The sequence below is a fragment of the Nipponia nippon genome, unplaced genomic scaffold, assembly GCF_047370975.1.
Source record: "Nipponia nippon isolate SJK-2023a ecotype South Korea unplaced genomic scaffold, ASM4737097v1 scaffold_24, whole genome shotgun sequence".
NCBI classification, from domain to species: Eukaryota; Metazoa; Chordata; class Aves; order Pelecaniformes; family Threskiornithidae; genus Nipponia; species Nipponia nippon.
Window position 1 is genome coordinate 1,746,613 of NW_028262341.1, and position 18,191 is coordinate 1,764,803.

The following is an 18,191-nucleotide window of genomic DNA, read 5'->3' on the forward strand; positions in this document are numbered from 1 at the left end:
GACATTTGAAAAATTCTACAGTGAGGCCTTAAGAAGAGAACAATACAATGAAGGAGGTCCACTTACCCCTTTTCTCTCTCCTCATAAAGTGCACAGATGTGTACATACACACGAATGTAAGAGAACTGTAAGTGAACTACATGACCCAGAATTCATAACATTAAATTCATAAATACATCAGATAAAACCAAATAAACATTAATATTTGGGATAGTTCTTAAGAGCTTTGTGTAATTATTTGAAAGGGTGGTAAAATAAACTAATCCCACTGGGACTGGGAAGCTGAGCACTGAATGCCAGCTTGATATTTTTTCAAGGAAATTGTAAATATGGTAATAATCATATACATCTTTGGTATAAATTAGTATTTTGGTAACTCTTCTAGCTGAGGACTTCTTAATCTGTGATGAAGATGATGCCTCTGACATCTGTGTTTACCTGCTATGACTGGGTTTCAAGAGACTTACCAGTACTGTTCAGAATAATCAGCTTTTCCGTCCAACCAGCAAGACAAAGTATGACAAAAGTGGTAGCTTGGCTGTTTAGTGTAGAGCTGGTTTAGGCTTTTGAAAAGTTATAAGTTTCATTCCCTGATAAACAGCATGGATTTTCCTGTTACACAGTTCCCTGCCAAATTTGAAAGAACAAAACTTATGCAATGTTGCTAAAATGAGTTCAACTCATCATATATAGCTTGGGAGAAAAAAACCCAACCCCACCCAAAGGTTGATATCAGTGCAGCATAATTGTCAGGATTACTATGGTTTTATTTGTGTTCTGCAAGACAGTATGTGATTAAAAAAATAATTAGCCAATGTTTTTCTCTGCTTTCCTAGCTCATTTTGATGAGTTTAGTAGTTCCCTAGTGGGCTGTTGCTGGTAGATATAAAGTTTTAGATGTTGCATTTTAAATCTTCTTCTTTGTCAAGGAATATGGCACCTCCTGGTTGCAAACCAGAGGTCAGAGATAATTTTTTTTTTCTTTTCAGATTATAAAAGAATAATCTAGGCACTTCTTGTCCCCTAGAACTCTTGGTGGCTTATTAATGAATGGGAGTCAGACACTCCATGGCCAGTTGCCATATAGAAATATGTTCTGTGGTGCTTAAGAAAGTAAACCTCAACATTTTTAGCCCTGGATTCAGGGATATTCTGAATCTAAGGCATAAAACGTTGACTTGAGATTCAGGGATATTCTGTATATAAGGCATAAAAAGTTGAATTGAGAGCTTTCCAAATGACTGGAATAAATAATACCTAGCATAAAATTTGAGCAGAAGTAGTTTTTTTTAAATAAAAATATTTAAATAATTTTAAAAAAAAAAAAAATATTTTAAAAAAGCCTTTCACATGATGCAGCAATTATTCCTAGAATTGCACAACTGTTTGTTGGTTTGTAGATATATTTAAATTCTTTCTTATATTTTAATAGTCAGTCACTACCAACAGTTTGGTTTGGACTAAGATGTTTGCAAAATCTGCATTGAAATTTAAGCTGTGATTGTTTCAGAGGAACAGCACTCATTAGAAAACACCATATGATCGTTATAAAAAGACATACTAGCTCATAACCTCTCCAAATACATGCACGAAGCAATTATATTACATGAACTAGTGCTCCAATTTAAAAGGTGAAGACAGGGTATTTTAGCAGCCAGAGGAGTCGGGGAGAGAAATGTTATTTGTTTACTCTAGAGCCATAGGTTCAGCAGTAAACCTGTGCATGGCTATGAATGTTACTATCTGGTCATTTAGTGAGATTGTCTTTATGATGCTTTGTCCTTATCTTGATAAGATTAGACAAGGAAGAAATGAGCAATGCAAACCAATAAGATGCTGGGGCACGCTGCTTTGCAGACTGAAATTAGCAGTCTGTTTGATGGTATATGACAAGATTTCCAATATTGGAGATTCGTGAAGATATTTGAGATCTGCAGTACTTGATGAGAATTTTTTGTGCCATGGTCACACACTCAAGTCAAATTTTCCACCAGTACAGGAAAATACCACATATTGCACAGTATCACTTCTTTCTCAGCTACACAATAAGGAATCGAAGGTCTAGATTTTAGAAATTAACTCAGGAATCAGAGTGCAGGATATAAAATTGTGGATCAGTAATGTCACATTTCCTGAGGAAACTGCTTCTTGGCTTGTGGATGAAAAGAAAGGAAGGTTGTGCATAGTGAAATCAGTTATCATGCAAATAAACTGGTCACTTGGATCTTTTGCAATACTTCATTCTTCTGGATTGAACTGGTCCTAGTAATAAATATGACTAAGGCTGAAGAACATTTCCCTTCTAGGAGGTGGGTGGATTATAAAAACACTTTTATCTTTATGTTGTAGATATTGATGAATGCCAGTCTAACCCATGCCGGAATGGAGCCACATGTATAGATGGCCTCAATACCTTTACTTGCTTGTGTCTGCCAAGCTATATAGGTGCTCTCTGTGAACAAGGTAAGGTGTATTCTTTAATCAGTGGTGATTGAGGTCATCTGTTTCCATTTCAACACCCTTCTGGAGTAACTAGGTAAAGCCTCCTTAAAAATGAGGGGACGGAAGAAACTGTCAAAATCTATGGGAAGTCATCAGTGATGAGGAGAAATTATAATTTTTGAGTATGTTAGACTCACATGCTTTGTGGCTCAGGACTTTTTGTTTAAGGTTACATCTGCACCATCTTTTGCAGATGGATGAGAGCAAACTCTATTCACATGCTGACCTGACTGGAAGTCACGTTACTGCTGTACCAAATATAAACTGATATATTGCGCAGTTTCTGTGCCAAAATAACAACAGCCATACAGTTTTCAGGTAGCTCCAAGGCAAGCACAGCCTGCTTATATTGGCTTGCAAACTACTGGGAAGACACATGATGAGTTTTTCTCATTACTGTAGTGATGCTTATGGGATAAAGACTGGGAGCAGAGTTACTCTCTGACCAAGCTTCTGTCTTAAAAAATTATATGGAGTGTGAAAGACATATCAGAACCTGTCACTTCCAACAAGCATCACTGGAAAGTAGGAATAGTCTACTGAATATGCCAGATTATGTCTCCATCCACTGGGGACCATAGGCTTGACAACTTTATCCCAGAATTGTCAAATTGACTTGTTCTGTGATTATTTTAGGAAAAGTAGGTGCAGGATCACAATTACAAGGAAGTTGTAAAAGGCTTTCTAAACTGGACAACTGAAATCAGATTAAACATCCAAGTCCCTGTAATTGTTAGAACATTGCCTGCAAGAAATCCCACTCTATTTGCAAGAAATATTTACAGTGCAAGATGCTCACTCAATATGTGCATGTAGGAGGAGGAATAGAGTAGCAAAATCTGTTCTGCCAGTAAAATTAATGAAGGCATTTCCATGGGAAAAAGAAATGGTGTTTTAAAGAGTACTTTCTAAAGCTTATGAAAATACTTTTTTCTTTTTCTTCAGCCAAATGGTTTTGGTCACAGGTGAATGAACTAGCTCTTTGGATTTGTTTAGTTAATATTGTGTATTTTCATGTTTATTTCTCACCTTCAGGGAAAGGCAGTTTGCAAACTCTTCCAGCTCAACCTATAGAGATTTGTTTGTTAGAGCTGAAGACTCTCAAAGTTGACCAGCTCCAGCACTTTTCACCGTTTAACTTTTTCAGTAGTCTGGCTAACGTAATTTGAAAGGACTTTCTGAATCTGTTCTCCAAAATTATAAGTTGACAGTGTTTTCACAACAAAAGAAATAAGTGTTCTCACTCCCTTCCTCCTCCCCTTCATTCCAGCAAATCCATAGTAGCGAGTGGCTCTGAGTACTGTGGTAGCTTTAAGCTACTTTTTATGACCAACCTGAGAGCACATTTTAGGTGGTTAATGGGAACATTTCCTAGTTTGTCAATCAGAACCAGAGCCCTGCTCACTCAGCTTTGGAATTTAAATTTCCTCCACTTAAAGTCCTGCAGTGGTTTGGGACTTGGGAAAAGCATTTAGTGCCAAATTTCCACTCCACCAGACAAAATAAAACTGTGCTGGCAATTCACACACGGTTGTCTGGCAAGCAGGCTTTATTTCAAGGCACCAGTCCTGACCTCACTAGATTTAAAGACCAGCCAGAACGACAGAATGTGTACCTCAGTGCCACAGGAAAGGTGGAGTTGAACACACCAGGATTATATTTCATTACTCTTTTTTTTTTTTTCTCTCCAATATATACTATTCATTTTAGAAAGCTTTGAAAAAAATCAAGCTGAAGGACCTTCTTAAGCATGGTGCTGAGTGTTCAAAATACCATGGAAGGGAATGGACATAGCGAGCGTGCATTGCCTCTGGAAATGAAGCTCAAAGGACAAGACAACTCCACCATGTCCTAGTCCCACGACACTGGTGTAGAAAAAATGTAGAGCTCAGAATTTCTCACAAACGTCCCTGTGAGACTTTTCTAGACTAAGCAATCTTCAGCTGATGTATTACGCCTGTGCCAGCATCAGGAGGGGATGTGACCAGAGGACAGTGCAGCTGCACATCAGGGAGCTCCGGCAGGTGATAGAAGTTAGAGGAGCCTTCAGGGTGATCTAACCTAGGGTGAGGGAAATCAATCCTGAGACTCAATGAGCTGTAATTGGCTCCCTGACAGACATTTTTCTTGCCAGGTGGAAACAGTTCAGCAGACAATCTGAGCCCAGGAACTTCTTCCTGAAGAGAGCTAAAGTTGTCTGATGTTGGAAATAGAGCAGCTGAGGGTGTTTCCTTTTTAAACTAGATTGGTAGCTCAGTAAGTCAGCATTGCTTCTCGTTCAGACTGGACTAAAAGTGAGTGGTGTACTTCCGTAGATAATACCCTTTTTTGCTTACTACATGTACTTTTTCAAAGTACAGATGCATATTCTGCATGCCGCTTGGTGACATTTTAACATCACTTCTTAAAATACAGAAATATCCCAAAAACACTTTTTCAAAGGGTGACTGCCGGCTACAATAGATCTTGATGCTAGTCTTATCCTGGGGGAGCCATCCGTCTTTCCATTGTCATCCCTCTGTGAAAAGCCCTTATGAGAGCACTCGGTGATCAGATAAATGAGCCCAGAGCTCAGATCCTCCCAATTTTGCTGCCTGAAGCATTGGTTTGCAAGCTGCATGTTTGGCAAAAGAGGAGAGGAGGGTTGTTTGATACCCTGTCTCACACTGGGCTGTTGGAACCAACTGCAGAGAATAGTGAGGTGTATGAAAGTCTACGGCTGTTGTTGCATTATCTAGCCATCTATATTTGTGGTGAGGAGTACTTTACTGCATAAATAGTTACATGGGAAACAACAAAATGGTAGAGACTTCCAATGTGAACCTCAATTTCAAGAATAAGTGTTCTTTATGAGAACTGGATGAGCACCTGTTTAGATTTTCCTCTTCCTTCCTTGGCTGGCTAGAGTTTCCTTTTCTTTTCCTCTTTTTGCTATTCTAACTGGTGTCTACCTACTTTCAAGGAATGGTGTTTGTATTTTAAACTCATGGTTTGGCTCTCTCTGCTGCAGGATCTCTGCAGGCGTACCTAGGCTAGCCTTTTTACCAAATGCAGCTGCATGCATGGACCTGTGTGCCAAAATGGCACGTATGTGTTTGTTACAGGACATGCTTCCTTGGGATAATACAACCAGCTGTTCTCTTCCAGGTTCTGAAAACAAAACAGCTAGTTTTTTTAATCATCATATCAGGAACAATGTTTTTTTATAACCCAAGTTCATTGTTCAAATGTCTTTGATTACTCTGGTCTCATTTGATTCATTTTGTTCCCAGGACCTGGTAGCTTGGGATGGAAGTATTTGAGAAGGGCTCAGTGCAAAGATACTTTCTGAAAACAGATGGTCTCTAACTGATGTCTTTCAGCTGAGAAGGGACTATTTTGAATATTTACCAGAGAAATGGTTTCTCCTCAAGATGTGTGGGCTAATGGGCCTCAGGCATTTGTTCATTAGCTGAAGGCAGAAAGTCACAGATAAAATTCACAGCTGAGTAAGACTCTCGTTATGTTCTAGTACCTGTGTTTCAGTCTTTATTTTCTTTAAGCCTCTTATGGAATTTCTTTAAAGACAAGGGACCTATTCTCAGCACCTTATTTCAGCTGTTGACAAAGCAGTACCTATCTATGTATTAAACCTACAGAGAACTTTTTTTTTTAATGCCATGTTTAGAGATGTTGTTATACCATTGCAGTTACAGAGAACAGAAGCTGTGTAAGTAACTCCTTGCACACATCACTGAAAAAGCCTGTAAATTGTCATAAATGTTAGGACTAGTTAGACAACTTTTAAAACACCATAAATGTTTCAGTGTTTCCATCATGTTCTAGAATAAGGTTACAGAAAGCTGTGATTACCTCCCTGGATAAGTATACAATGAACATGGAGTATTGTATTCAGTAAGTGCTTGCACCTACTCTGCTTACAGGTGATTGGGTCAGAAAATTTACAGTCACCTGCAGTGAGACCTTACTGGTTCAGTAAAGGCATTAAAAACTTACACCCATATGGAGCCCTTACCTTTGTGTCACCCTTTCAGCTTTGTTAATGTAGTAAGATACACACAGTCAGGACAAAGCACTGCAGAGGTGAAACAGTCCCCACATTTTTACTTGCCTGGATTGCATTTTCATCCTCTAGCCTCCTGACTCTCCCTTTCCCCATTCCATTCCTTTTTCCCCTTTTCTCATCAACCTCTCCTCTCAAAAAAAAAGAAAAAAACCACAAAAAAGTCCTCTCTTCCCCTTCTAAAAATTCTATGTATTTTGTAGCCGTCAGCCCTGTCTTTTTCTGTCTTTGTAGATTTGGGCTATAAACAGGTGCAGAAGTTGTTATTCAACTTTTTTTTTTTTTGAAAACACCATACCATTTTGAATAGGAGAGAGGAGTTGTGTGTGCACTGCAGTGCATGCATTCAACTAAGAATACCTATGTCACCATTTGGCATCCTCTATCTTAAGAAGAGAAATTTTGTTATTTATGATTCATGCTCAGGCCATTATATCGCATTCTTTGAAGCCAGTCTTCTAGGTTTTGTGTTTTCAAGCCTTTTTGCCTCCCTCATCTGCCTTTCAGCAGATCTTCCCTCAAATCATGTACTTCTTCCCTAGCAGAGGGCAGGGAAGGCTTGATTAGAATAGCCTGGAAATGCTCTCTGGCCATTATTTTCTCAGCATGCAATGCTGCTTGTTATTATCTGACTTCTTTCCTGTGGGACAAAGGAGTCCCTGAACAAGATTAATAATAAAATCTTAAGTGCCTTCACAAAGGACATAGCACTGTTAGTCAGCATCGTGTGGTTAAACAAATGTTCTAGAAAGCCAAAGGCAGACTAAACTTTAAAATGGCCTAGATGCCAGAGATTAAAGCTGTATCTGCAGCCTGCACCTCATACAGAATACAAAGAGGGAAAAGATAAAAAACTAACAAGTTGATAGTATAGGTTACATTCCTTTTTCAAACGATTTTGGTACCAGACTCCTAAGACAATGACTGCTGTGTTGTTAGTGTTGCCAGGAATTGTCAGAGAAATTCTGGTAAGCCTCTGAAGTGATGTGTTTCCACTTGTAAATTCATTTATGTACATGTAAAGTCTAGTTTTTATCTTGGGATGTTTAAAAACTTAAAAAAAAAAATTGAGACTTTAGTGCTTTAGGATGTGAATGGCCTCTTCCTGCTATCAGTTAAGAACCAGCCTTGTATTGTGAAAAAATTATTCCACAATTATCTTTCAGGTGGTAGCTGCTCAAACCTGAGAAATATCATAGTTAAAGAATTTGCAGTCATATGCTGCTGGCACATTCTGTAATACTTGGCTTTTTCTGCACTAGTGCCAAAAGAGCCCCTTTGGCCAAAGCATGTTGTTGACTATTGACTATACTGACTTACTGAAAATAAGAAATCCAGTTTCATACCCAGAACATATCTATACGTCTGGAAAGGCCAGACAGTTACTTTCAGGCACAGTTTTGTTTAGGGATTGATAAAATTTGGTGGGAAGTGGCAAATTCCTGTTTGGTGGATGGAGTGAGGAAGGCCATACTTTGTCTTTCTGTTCTTCAAGCATCCTGCAAATGAGGCCCTTTAGGGTGAGCCATCATGTACTTGGGTAGACGGAACCGGCTGTAGTCGGAACAAGCTGTAATCTTGTGCTGAAGTGATGCCATTTCATCTGCCATAACTCAAAACAGTCTGAGTTTTCCCTGTTGTTTCTCCCATTCCTCCCTAAACCTCTCTCTTCTCAGTGACAAGTTCTTCTCGTTTTCAAGCACATCTCAGGCACATTCAGGCATTGTGTTTGTTATGCTGATCTTATTAATACTGATTTTTGTCTGCAATTCATTCCCTCAGTGTTGGTGCAGAAGCAAACTTGGAACCGGAACTTTGTTGTTTCTTGCCATCTATTCTGTTTACAGCTGCTTAACCTTGACAAAACAATTAACGTCAAATCCACGGGTTGTTACTGTTCCAAGGCTCATGTTTATTTCTCTTTAGATGAAAGGATATACTGGCTGGTGTGAACTTCTGTCTACTATGCATTCTTATCAGTACCATCCCTCATACAAGCACAGACAATATGCATTTCATTACTTTGTATTTCAGCTTTCCAGCCTTCCTTAGAAACTGATGCCTAAAGTTTATTAAATTAGATTTTGTCAAGGAAGATGGGTTTTGGAGGAGGATTTGGAGGGGTAAGTTTAGAAAGATAATACTGCAGCTTTGCATCTGTGCAAGCACTTTCCTTGATATTATTTTCAGTTATCAGTTTCTTCCAAAACTCAAAGTCACTCAAAGAACTATTTGTCCCTGCAAGTAAAAATTCCCATCCCATATACAGAGTCAGAAAACTCAGATGAAATGTAGACTAACTGCAGTCCAACATCCAGACATTTCATTCATCCAGAGTTATGGACTGAAGATGTCTTCCTGAGATTGTCCAGATACAGCACAATTTGATCAGTGGAAGCTCACAAAGTTGCTGGTTGCAATATTCTTGCAGCTCGTACTGAAACTGGGTAAACAGAACTACCTGAAAATGTAATGAGGTCTCAAGGATGAGTGTTGATTGTTTGTACTGCTTGATGGGTGGATATCTTCTTGAACCTTTGCCCTGCAGAAAATCCATCTGCTTGCATGAAATATCCCTGTGTTTCATGCCCATTGACAGAGATGTGATTTATTTGTTTGTCCCAGACACAGAGACCTGTGATTATGGCTGGCACAAGTTCCAAGGACAGTGCTACAAATACTTTGCCCACCGGCGTACATGGGACACGGCTGAAAGGGAATGCCGTCTCCAGGGAGCACACTTGACAAGCATCTTGTCTCATGAGGAGCAGATCTTTGTGAACCGTATGTACTGTTAGGATTCCTCTAAACAAGAGTGGTCACTGAGGGTTTAGAGCTAGTGAAATATCCTCCTGATCACTCAACTTTTACATCTCCATCTTAAAACATACTTTTAAAATGTTTACAAGGCACACTTTGTGTTTTTCATGTTTACTTTTGCAGTCAGTGCAGGTTCCCTATCATTATTAAGTTGTTTTTTCTTACATAGAAAATACTTTATTTTAGAGGAAGAGAACACAAACTGTTGTTTTGGCATTGGAAATTGAGGAAACATTTTTTTCTGGAGGTTTTAGATTTTTTGTGCACCTGACATCAATGACCATGCCACCACATATTGTATTAGGTAGGCATAAAGAAGTGGTTCCCGTACATTGTGTTGCACAATCTAGACAACACTGGTCATAGCCTAACCGCAACTTGGAAAATGTAGATTAAAATACGTGCTTTTATTATTTTAATCTTTTCGTTTTTTTTTCTTCCCCTCATACTCACTCAGGTGGGAAACTAATCTGTTTTCTTTAGGAGATGCCATCAGGAGGGAAGAGACAGGATTGTTTAAAACTGTTACATGAGAATCTTCATTTTTATAGACATCCCAAATTAAAATTGAAAAGCTGAAAAACAGCCTGTGAATAGTTGTTTGCATAATGAGTAGAAGAATCTGCAGAACAGGATGTCTGATTCATTCTGCGCGAATTCTTTTTATTTTCTTTGGTGAAATCTCTTCCATTTATGGGAAGGTTAATAAAAATATCCATCTGGTTCCTTAGGTATTGGGCATGACTACCAGTGGATTGGCCTCAATGACAAGATGTTTGAGCGTGATTTCCGCTGGACTGATGGTAGCCCGCTGGTAAGATGCCTTTGAAATGAAATAACTCATTCATTTCTTTTTGTGGTGGCTTATCAAATTCCCACCAGCAATGATGGAAGCTGCATGGAAAAATGCAGTCACTAAATATGCACCCAAGCAAACAGCCAGCAAACTCTTTTTTCAGGATAGCTAATATTTTGCGGTATAGTTCTAAAATCTTATTCTTAGTTATTATTGTATGTGTGGGAGCTCTCAAAACTTCCAAAGAGAAAAACTCAAAGAATCTGAGACTGTAATTTCAGTGTCTCTGCTGGAGCTGATTTGTGCTTTTCTGGTCTTACAGAAGGACACACATATGGCAATTCTCCTTTCTGTATATGGAGCAGAATGCATTTTTCGGATGAGGATATGGCATTCAAGCTCTTGCGTTTGCTGGGTCTGCGAGAGTGCACAAAGGAGCCTCTCAAGTATTACTGCAGATTGTTCTAATCTGTATGGCAGCTCTACGGCTAGGATGGAGAAGCAGCCGTCCTTAGGTGGTTCAGGACGCCTGTAACCAATAATCTGTCCATAAAATTTTAAGATGCTATGGATACCTCTTTGCTTTAAAACAAGAAGGAAAATCAACAGAAGGAGAGAGAGAACACTGTCTACTCACCTTTAACTAACCTACATCAAAGAGCTGATGGATACAGGAAAGAGCCCTTTCCAATTCAAAACAGTCTCTTTTGTAGAAGGGACAGGTGATTTATTGCTGTTTAACAGCCATTGAAGAACATTACATAAAAATAAACGCAAACTGGTTATGCCTATTATTTTCCTTTCCAGTTGCAAATTCTTAATGCCGAAAGCATCTGGACACACATATGCACATGCTAACACATGCACACAATGATCATTGCTGCATACCACGTGGCTGCAACTTACACAGAAAGACACCTGGGATAAAGCAAGCTTTGTTTATTGCCATTTCATGTAGATAACCAGAGGTTTAAAGTCCTCTAAAATGAGTTGCAAATAAGCCGTTTCTTGGGGAAACTATCATGTGTGGCAGGTGACAGCACAGCTGGGAGGAAAAAGATGATGAAACTTTTTGTTGCCTGACTGATTGCTCAGTGCATCTGTGGTGGTACCAATGCACCCATTTGTGCTTGGAGCCACAAAGTCTTGCAGGTTGTAAGCAGAAGAGTTTCATTTCTTTGTTTTCTCTTGCCTATCCTCATGTATTTTTGGGAGCACAAGGTGGGCCATGGGCTTGAACTGTACTCATTCTGGATGAGTTCATTCTCTGTCTCCTGATGTGGCTTCTTGCACCTCACTGACAGTAACAGGCACCCTCTGAGGGTGGTTTATGTTTGGTTGGAGCTCAGGGGTGGTCCAGGCTGTCTGCAGTGGTTGGTCAAGGAGCCTACACTTCACTAAGGGGTCTAAAGTTAGGTGAGATAAATTAGGGCATAGATGTAGTGCCTGAAGGGGCAGCCCATCTTACACTGGGAAGTGTAAAACAAGATACATGTGCATATATTCCAAAGAAAAATTTGGGGTGTCACTGAATGATGAATTCAAGGAAATTAAAATTAGGGCTGAGATTCTGTTTTTTTAATTCAGGCTAATGGGCAAATGTGGTATTACATTTTTACTTCAATTTTCAATTCTAAGAAAGGAGGACACTCTAGGAACAGAATAAGACCATCAGTCCAACAGATTTCTCTTTTGATTGATCTTTTTGCCACTTTATTTTTCTTTTCTTTTTAACAACTTCCCTCTGTCTCTTCCTTTGGAAACAATTTAGGTGTCTCTTGAAATCATTTATGTTCATTGCTTCAATAGCTTTCCCTTATAACTTATTCCATATGGTTTCTGGATACAATGGTTCTGAGCAGCTTCCTCATTTGCCCCCTCTCCCTAGTTTTTAACTTAGTTTTCATACTTTCTAACCACTCTTCTGGTTACAGCAATTTATTACTTCTCTAGTAATTAATAGGAACAATAACATAATTAAACATATGCATCAAATATATTTCCCTGATGATGCCTTAAAGTTCCAATGAATTTGAATACTGTGTAGGTCAAAAAATTACATCATTTATGTATTTGCAGGTGAACAGTAAGTAGCCATGATGGCATTAAATATGTTAATATAATTTGTGGTCATAAAAATAAGCATTATTACATCAACACTCAGGTTCTAACTTTAATTTCTGAGATTAGAGGTAGCTCTTGTGTGTAGCCAAAATCTAAATAGCCTTCTTGTGTTTTACATATCAGGGTGCATCTGTAATTCAGCTGTTTCTAACTTTGTTGCCCAGATCCATGCTTTCTCCAAAATAATATTATCTATCTACAGTTCCACAAAGGAAAATGTAAAGTCTGCTGAGGATTCCCCTGATATGAGTTTTCTTGGAGATACTGTCAGAAAAGTCACTCCAGCTCTCAGCTAGACTATGTATCTACAAGTGATGTACATTCATCTTTATTTTTTTATGATGTACATTTATCTTGATCTTTGAATTTTCTGTCAATAACAGCTTGGTTTAATCTGAAAATCATGTTTACATGATTTTATTAGGTTTTGGATTAAAAAAAAGAGTTCTGATGCTTGGTAGACTTAAAAGAAAAAGCAAATGAACAGCAACAGCAAGACATGTTGTGGATGGAATTGTTGGCCCAGTGCTGCAGTTGACCCAGTACTGCTCAGATGAAATAGCTGTGATACATTTTAGTGATTTCTCTTTCCCATGAGATTTCTTTCTGAACCAAAAGAAAACCCCTAGAACTGGGAATCATTGGACCACAGGCTCTACCATTGGAGATTATGGAACAAGGTTTGGATTACTTTGGTACTGATTTTCCCTGGACATAAGGAAACCCACAACTTAAATATTCAGTATGTTGAAAAGAACTCTTTTTCCAGGTCTTGGCATGTATTTTATTAGCAATTTCTGGAAAAGGGATCAAATACCTTTTTTTTTCCTTTGCACCTAAAAGATTTTTCAACCAATGAATTCAATGGAAGGAAATCAGTCAGTTTTTGACATTTTCAGCTCATGCCAAAAGCTAAGTGCCAGCCACCATTAAACATGATAGTTGAACAAAGCACATTTATGAGTTCCTTAATGAAAACCAACAAATGTACTTCCAAGTGCACTGCACATTATTTCTAACTACAGTGAGCTATTGAATACACATGCCCACCTTAGCTATTTTTTGTGGACTTCGTAGTCATATGTAGCCCTGGCATATAAATCTTGTGCTGCCTCACTTCCATTGGCTCCCAAAATACAGGGGGGGGCTTTTTTTGAGGACACTTCTTGTCAATTCATGTGAGATGAGAGTGATAAACTCACCTTTGTCATTGGTCTGGTAATGTGAGAAAGCTTAAATTCTCAGATGAGGTTGCGGAAATTTCCCTTACCTCATGAATCAGTGGATGGTAGTTTCGCCAATCAGATAAGCAAGGGCCATTCAGTTTTCTGTGCAGTGTCCAGATGAGATCAGTTCATGCCCCTTCAGTGGGATGGAAGGTTGGTTTGTTTGTTAAGGCGTGTGGGACAATGCAACCAATATTTTTAAAAAGTGAGCATATAGAATTAACGTTCTTACTGGGAAACCTACACTGAACCTAGAGTACCCTTGACAGGCTCACAGCCTTACTGAAAACAAGGGCAATTATTTAGGTGCCTAGTGGTGGACTAACTATAGTCAGCCACTTTCGATATCTTGGCATTCATTTTTTTAACCCCTATAGAAAATACTGGCAGTTAGCAATTCAACAAAAACAGCAGCAGTCAAAAAAGCCCCTCTATTCCTGTGCATGTTTTTCATGTATCAACTGGAATTTATATTTAACTTGCAAAAATAATGCCAGTAAGTAAGTCTTGGAATAAATGAAGAGTGATCTTGTAAATACATGCTCTGATTCTCAGAGTTCCTCAAGGAAAATGTTGGTGTCTTGAATAATGAAGCAAGTACAATCAGATTCTGTGGGAAAGCAAGGAATAGTATTTTAAAATTTTGGTCCACGTGACAGTTGTCCGTGTCTGTATTGAGTCTACCTGTTTTCCATAACAAGAACTTTTAAGTCAAGGAAAATTATCCTAACAAAATAGAAATGGGCACCCTCGTAAATCAAAGTATTGTAGGCTCTGTTCCTGCAAAGAAAATTTGAGGAGGCTTTTTGATCTATCTCACTGAAGTGTTCGATGCATAGTTAGCTGTGTGCTTTTAGGGGATTTTGGCAGGTTTATTTCTTAATTGTAAAACGCTTTTTAATTTAAAACTGCTCAGCAGTTTCCTGCCTTTCAGGCAAAATAGCATAATCTTATGCAATGGATTGGGTTGTGTAGATAAAGTCTCACTATCTCCTGGTAAAAGATGCCTCTTCAGCATGCTGTACCCACTACATCCCAAACACAGACTGGGCTTGACAAGTGCAAAAGAACATGAATAAAGTAGTTGGGTCATACCTCTCATGCCCTAAAGTTTAGTTTTCAGTCCAGGTGCTACTTTTCCATAAACAAATTACTTTCCAAGTAATATTTCATTATACTGAATTTTATTGGCAAAGCCAAGTTGCTTATATTTGTCTTTTTTGCAATTTCTTTAAAAAACAAATTAGGAGCTTCTTGGCTAAGGTCAGAGAACATCTTCAAAGGAGTTGCTTGGATAAGCTGAGGCTACCTTGTCCAATATGCAGAACAAAATAAGCTATAATTATACTAAACTGTGGAATCCATTGCTGGCCACCTGTATGAATCTCATTTGTCTGATTTTCTGTACTGTATCCGTATGGCAGGAAGCAATCTTTTCTCATCTACAGTGTGTTCCTGCTCACTCTCTCTTTTTTTTCTTTTCTTTTTTCTGTTTTTGAAAGAAAGACTTTTTCAGTGTTTCTGGTGGTTGGGAGAGGTGGATTTGTGTTCTGGAGCTGATAGGCCACATGAAAAACACTTTGGCAGCAGCAACTATTCCCTTTCTATATCAAGGGAAAAGAGTTGATTCCAGCTGTGCTAGTACAACATAAAAAATGAATACTCTTTCAGGAAACCTGGATCCTCACTTGTGGTGCGAGTTCAGTGAGAGCTGGAGATTAGGGGCCGCTGCCACAAGCAAGGGCTTAGAATACCAGCAACATCTGAGATTGCGTGGACCAGTAGGAAGGGAATTTGTAAGCTGCAAACTTTGGCGTATCTGCCTAGTCCCTAACTTCAGATAATTTGTCTCAAAGGTGAAGGTAGTGAAAGCAGGTACCAAAGTGTGTTCAGAGAACTCACAGCACCCCAACGTTTTTAGAGCTTCATTATTCATTACTTTCTGAAAATCAAGCCAATTTCTGTTCAAGACATTTCAGGTATGATTACATTGACAGATGCAAGAGGCAGAAGAAAATAATATAGTGTTTTAAAGAGCATGTTTTGTTAGCTCTGCTTTTCTTCTATTGCAGTGTAGTTATAAGGCTGTTCTGTTGGCATTTGGTGTGGGAAAGTATTAGTTTTCCTCTGATTTACATTCTACACAGGAATGAAAATGGCTATAAGTAAGACTTTGTTTACATTTTAAAAATTCCAGAATCAAAATTATTCTTGCACTTTTCTGTAGACTTTTCTCCCAGCATTTCTATGATAGCGAACAACTCTTTGTGGATGAATCATGGACAGTCTTCATCCCACAATTATCATAAAAATCTCTAAGCAATAAAAACAAATACATTTGGAATAATCAGAGTGATACAGGAGAAGAAAGCAAGGCCTAAATACACAACTGTGTGAAAACAGTTTGTCCATGCCTATGTGGATCTTTGTCTACTTCTGATGTGATACAAACTACAAAAAAACAAAACTTACATTATCAGTGGAGACATTTAATAATTGGCTTGATCAAAGGAAGAGTGAACGCAATGTGACATTTGAAAATATCTTAGGGAAATTGAATTTAAATAGTTCACTTAGTTCTGTGAACAGTAACTTTTACAGCTGTAAAGCACACCCATCCAAATAGAAAAAGTCTGGTGTTGCTTTTGGCAGCTTCTCCATTGTATTTGGATTGCTGGCATTTCACTGTTAAGGACCCTTGTGAGCAGGCACAGCGGTAAAGGAGTCCTTTGGAGCTATTCATGTTATGGATTAAGCGCATATAGCTACTTGGGGTTGTGCCTTGGGCCTCCGTCTCACAAGGGGAGTTATTCATATCCTTTGGAAAATGCTGTTGATAATTAGTGCTTTGTAGGGCGGTGAGCTCACTCCCATTACATAAGATTAGTGCTGTAATAAGGAGCTGGCTAGTGTCTGTGGCCAGATTGTCTGTCACTTGGAGAATGCTGCCAGCTAGGAAAGTAATGGGGCATATTGCCACTTTTAAAACTGTCCAGAGACTCTACGTTAGTTTTTCTTCCCTTCAGCATAGGAGCGTTTATGCTTTGTGTTTTGCAATGCTGGACCTCAGGTTGTCAGTGTTAGGTAGCTACATTAAAAAAAAACAAACACAAAACAAAACAGAAGTTTAATTCTGGCAAAAACAAAGCCCTCCTTTTTCCTTCCTTTATTGGTCAGTGAATCAGAATGCTTTAACTTGCGCAAATCTGTAACTGCACCCCTCTCAGAAAGAGTAACTTTATTGAACACAAAGACCTTCAAAAGGCATGGAGTATTGTAGGGAAGGAGCCTGCCTCTGAGGGTTAAATAAAGCAAACAAACTAAAAAGTACTGTAGTCAGCTGCAAACAAAAAGCTCATTGTGCCCATGTCCCAGAGGATCCTTGGAGAAGGAGATTTTAAATCTACCAAATGTTTTGGTTTTGTGCTGCAGTCAGTCATTACAGCCTCTTTTTAAGATGCTCATTTGACCTGCATTTAAATGGAGGAGAACTATATAATGTTATTAACGACAGGTATATTTTTAGTTCAGTATGTCATAGGCAGTAAGGAGGGCCTCTTGGACAAAGTGGTTTTTTGTCTCATTTTTACCTGGGGGGTCAGCAGTTACTTCAGAGCCTCGTTATAGTTGGCTCTGGGCTTAAACTCTTGGACAGCTTCAAACCTGCAGTAATTGTTGACATAAATGACAAAGTGCAGGATTTTCCTTTTTTCAGTGGCTCTCCTGGTAGTTTTGCACAAAAAGAATAAGTCACACCCCATGCAATTTGCATCGTGTTGATAATATATAATTATGTTAGTGTGACTCCCAAAGAACTTGTATTATACCAACCAGCATTTAAAACCCTACAATACTTTTCTTCCACAGTAAAACACCTGCCCATTAGCAAGAGAATTTCACCAGCTCTTTGCCACTCGTTTTTCAGTCTCTGTACTAAGGTGACTCCTGAAAGCCCAGCACACACAGTACACCCACAAAATTGAACTATACAGTGTGTGAACCATGATGAAAGTTATTACTCTACGAAGAGTTGGTACAGAGCAGATAAAAGTCAATGGAGTTGTGTCCACTGGCTTCAATTAGCTTTTAAAGAGTTAATAAAAGAGATCTCTTTTCTGAACAATCATTATCTTGGAACTACTCAAAGTTAGTATCATGACTCAGTACTGAGTAGACATTGCCATCTAGTGGGAGCTTCTTGCCATACTTAGTGGTTTCTGCATCTCATGGAAAAGTCATACTATGATATTGTTTAAAAAAAAAGTCAAAGAGCTAGTCATCTGCTCCACCACATGATCAACTCCCCTCAAAAGATAGGACTGACAGTGCTTTTATGTTTCAGCTTTATCAGCTACCCTTTTTCACTTGTTTCATGTGTATTCCTTAGATTTCTTTCCCAAATTATTTTTTGCATAGATCTTATTGCTTATTCAATCTGCAATCAGTGCTTGTGGATATTCATGGATATACATGTGAGTGTATGTTATTCAGAGTCCTCTTCTTGCAAGCTGTTGCATAGGAAATCAAAGAGTTTTTCAGTGCATCTCACTGCTCTGTTACCAAAAAACCCTTTCAAATGAAATCTTTTGCAATGGTCCTTAGCAAAGCTCCTTCTGGGAGTTTGTTTTGCTCACAGTGTGATTTTGTAATGGGCAGTGTT

General features: G+C 38.6%; 1 protein-coding gene across 4 annotated transcripts in view; it reads left to right on the top strand.

Moving 5' to 3' along the window:
- VCAN (versican) overlaps positions 1 to 18,191 on the top strand; it is a 114,979-nt gene that overhangs the window by 84,869 nt on the left and 11,919 nt on the right. For all 4 annotated transcript variants that reach the window (XM_087761539.1, XM_087761538.1, XM_087761540.1 and 1 more), the window contains 3 exons: positions 2,350 to 2,463; positions 9,191 to 9,349; positions 10,117 to 10,199. In XM_087761539.1, the coding sequence (XP_087617665.1) occupies positions 2,350 to 2,463; positions 9,191 to 9,349; positions 10,117 to 10,199 (356 nt within the window). The remainder of the gene's footprint in view (positions 1 to 2,349; positions 2,464 to 9,190; positions 9,350 to 10,116; positions 10,200 to 18,191) is intronic.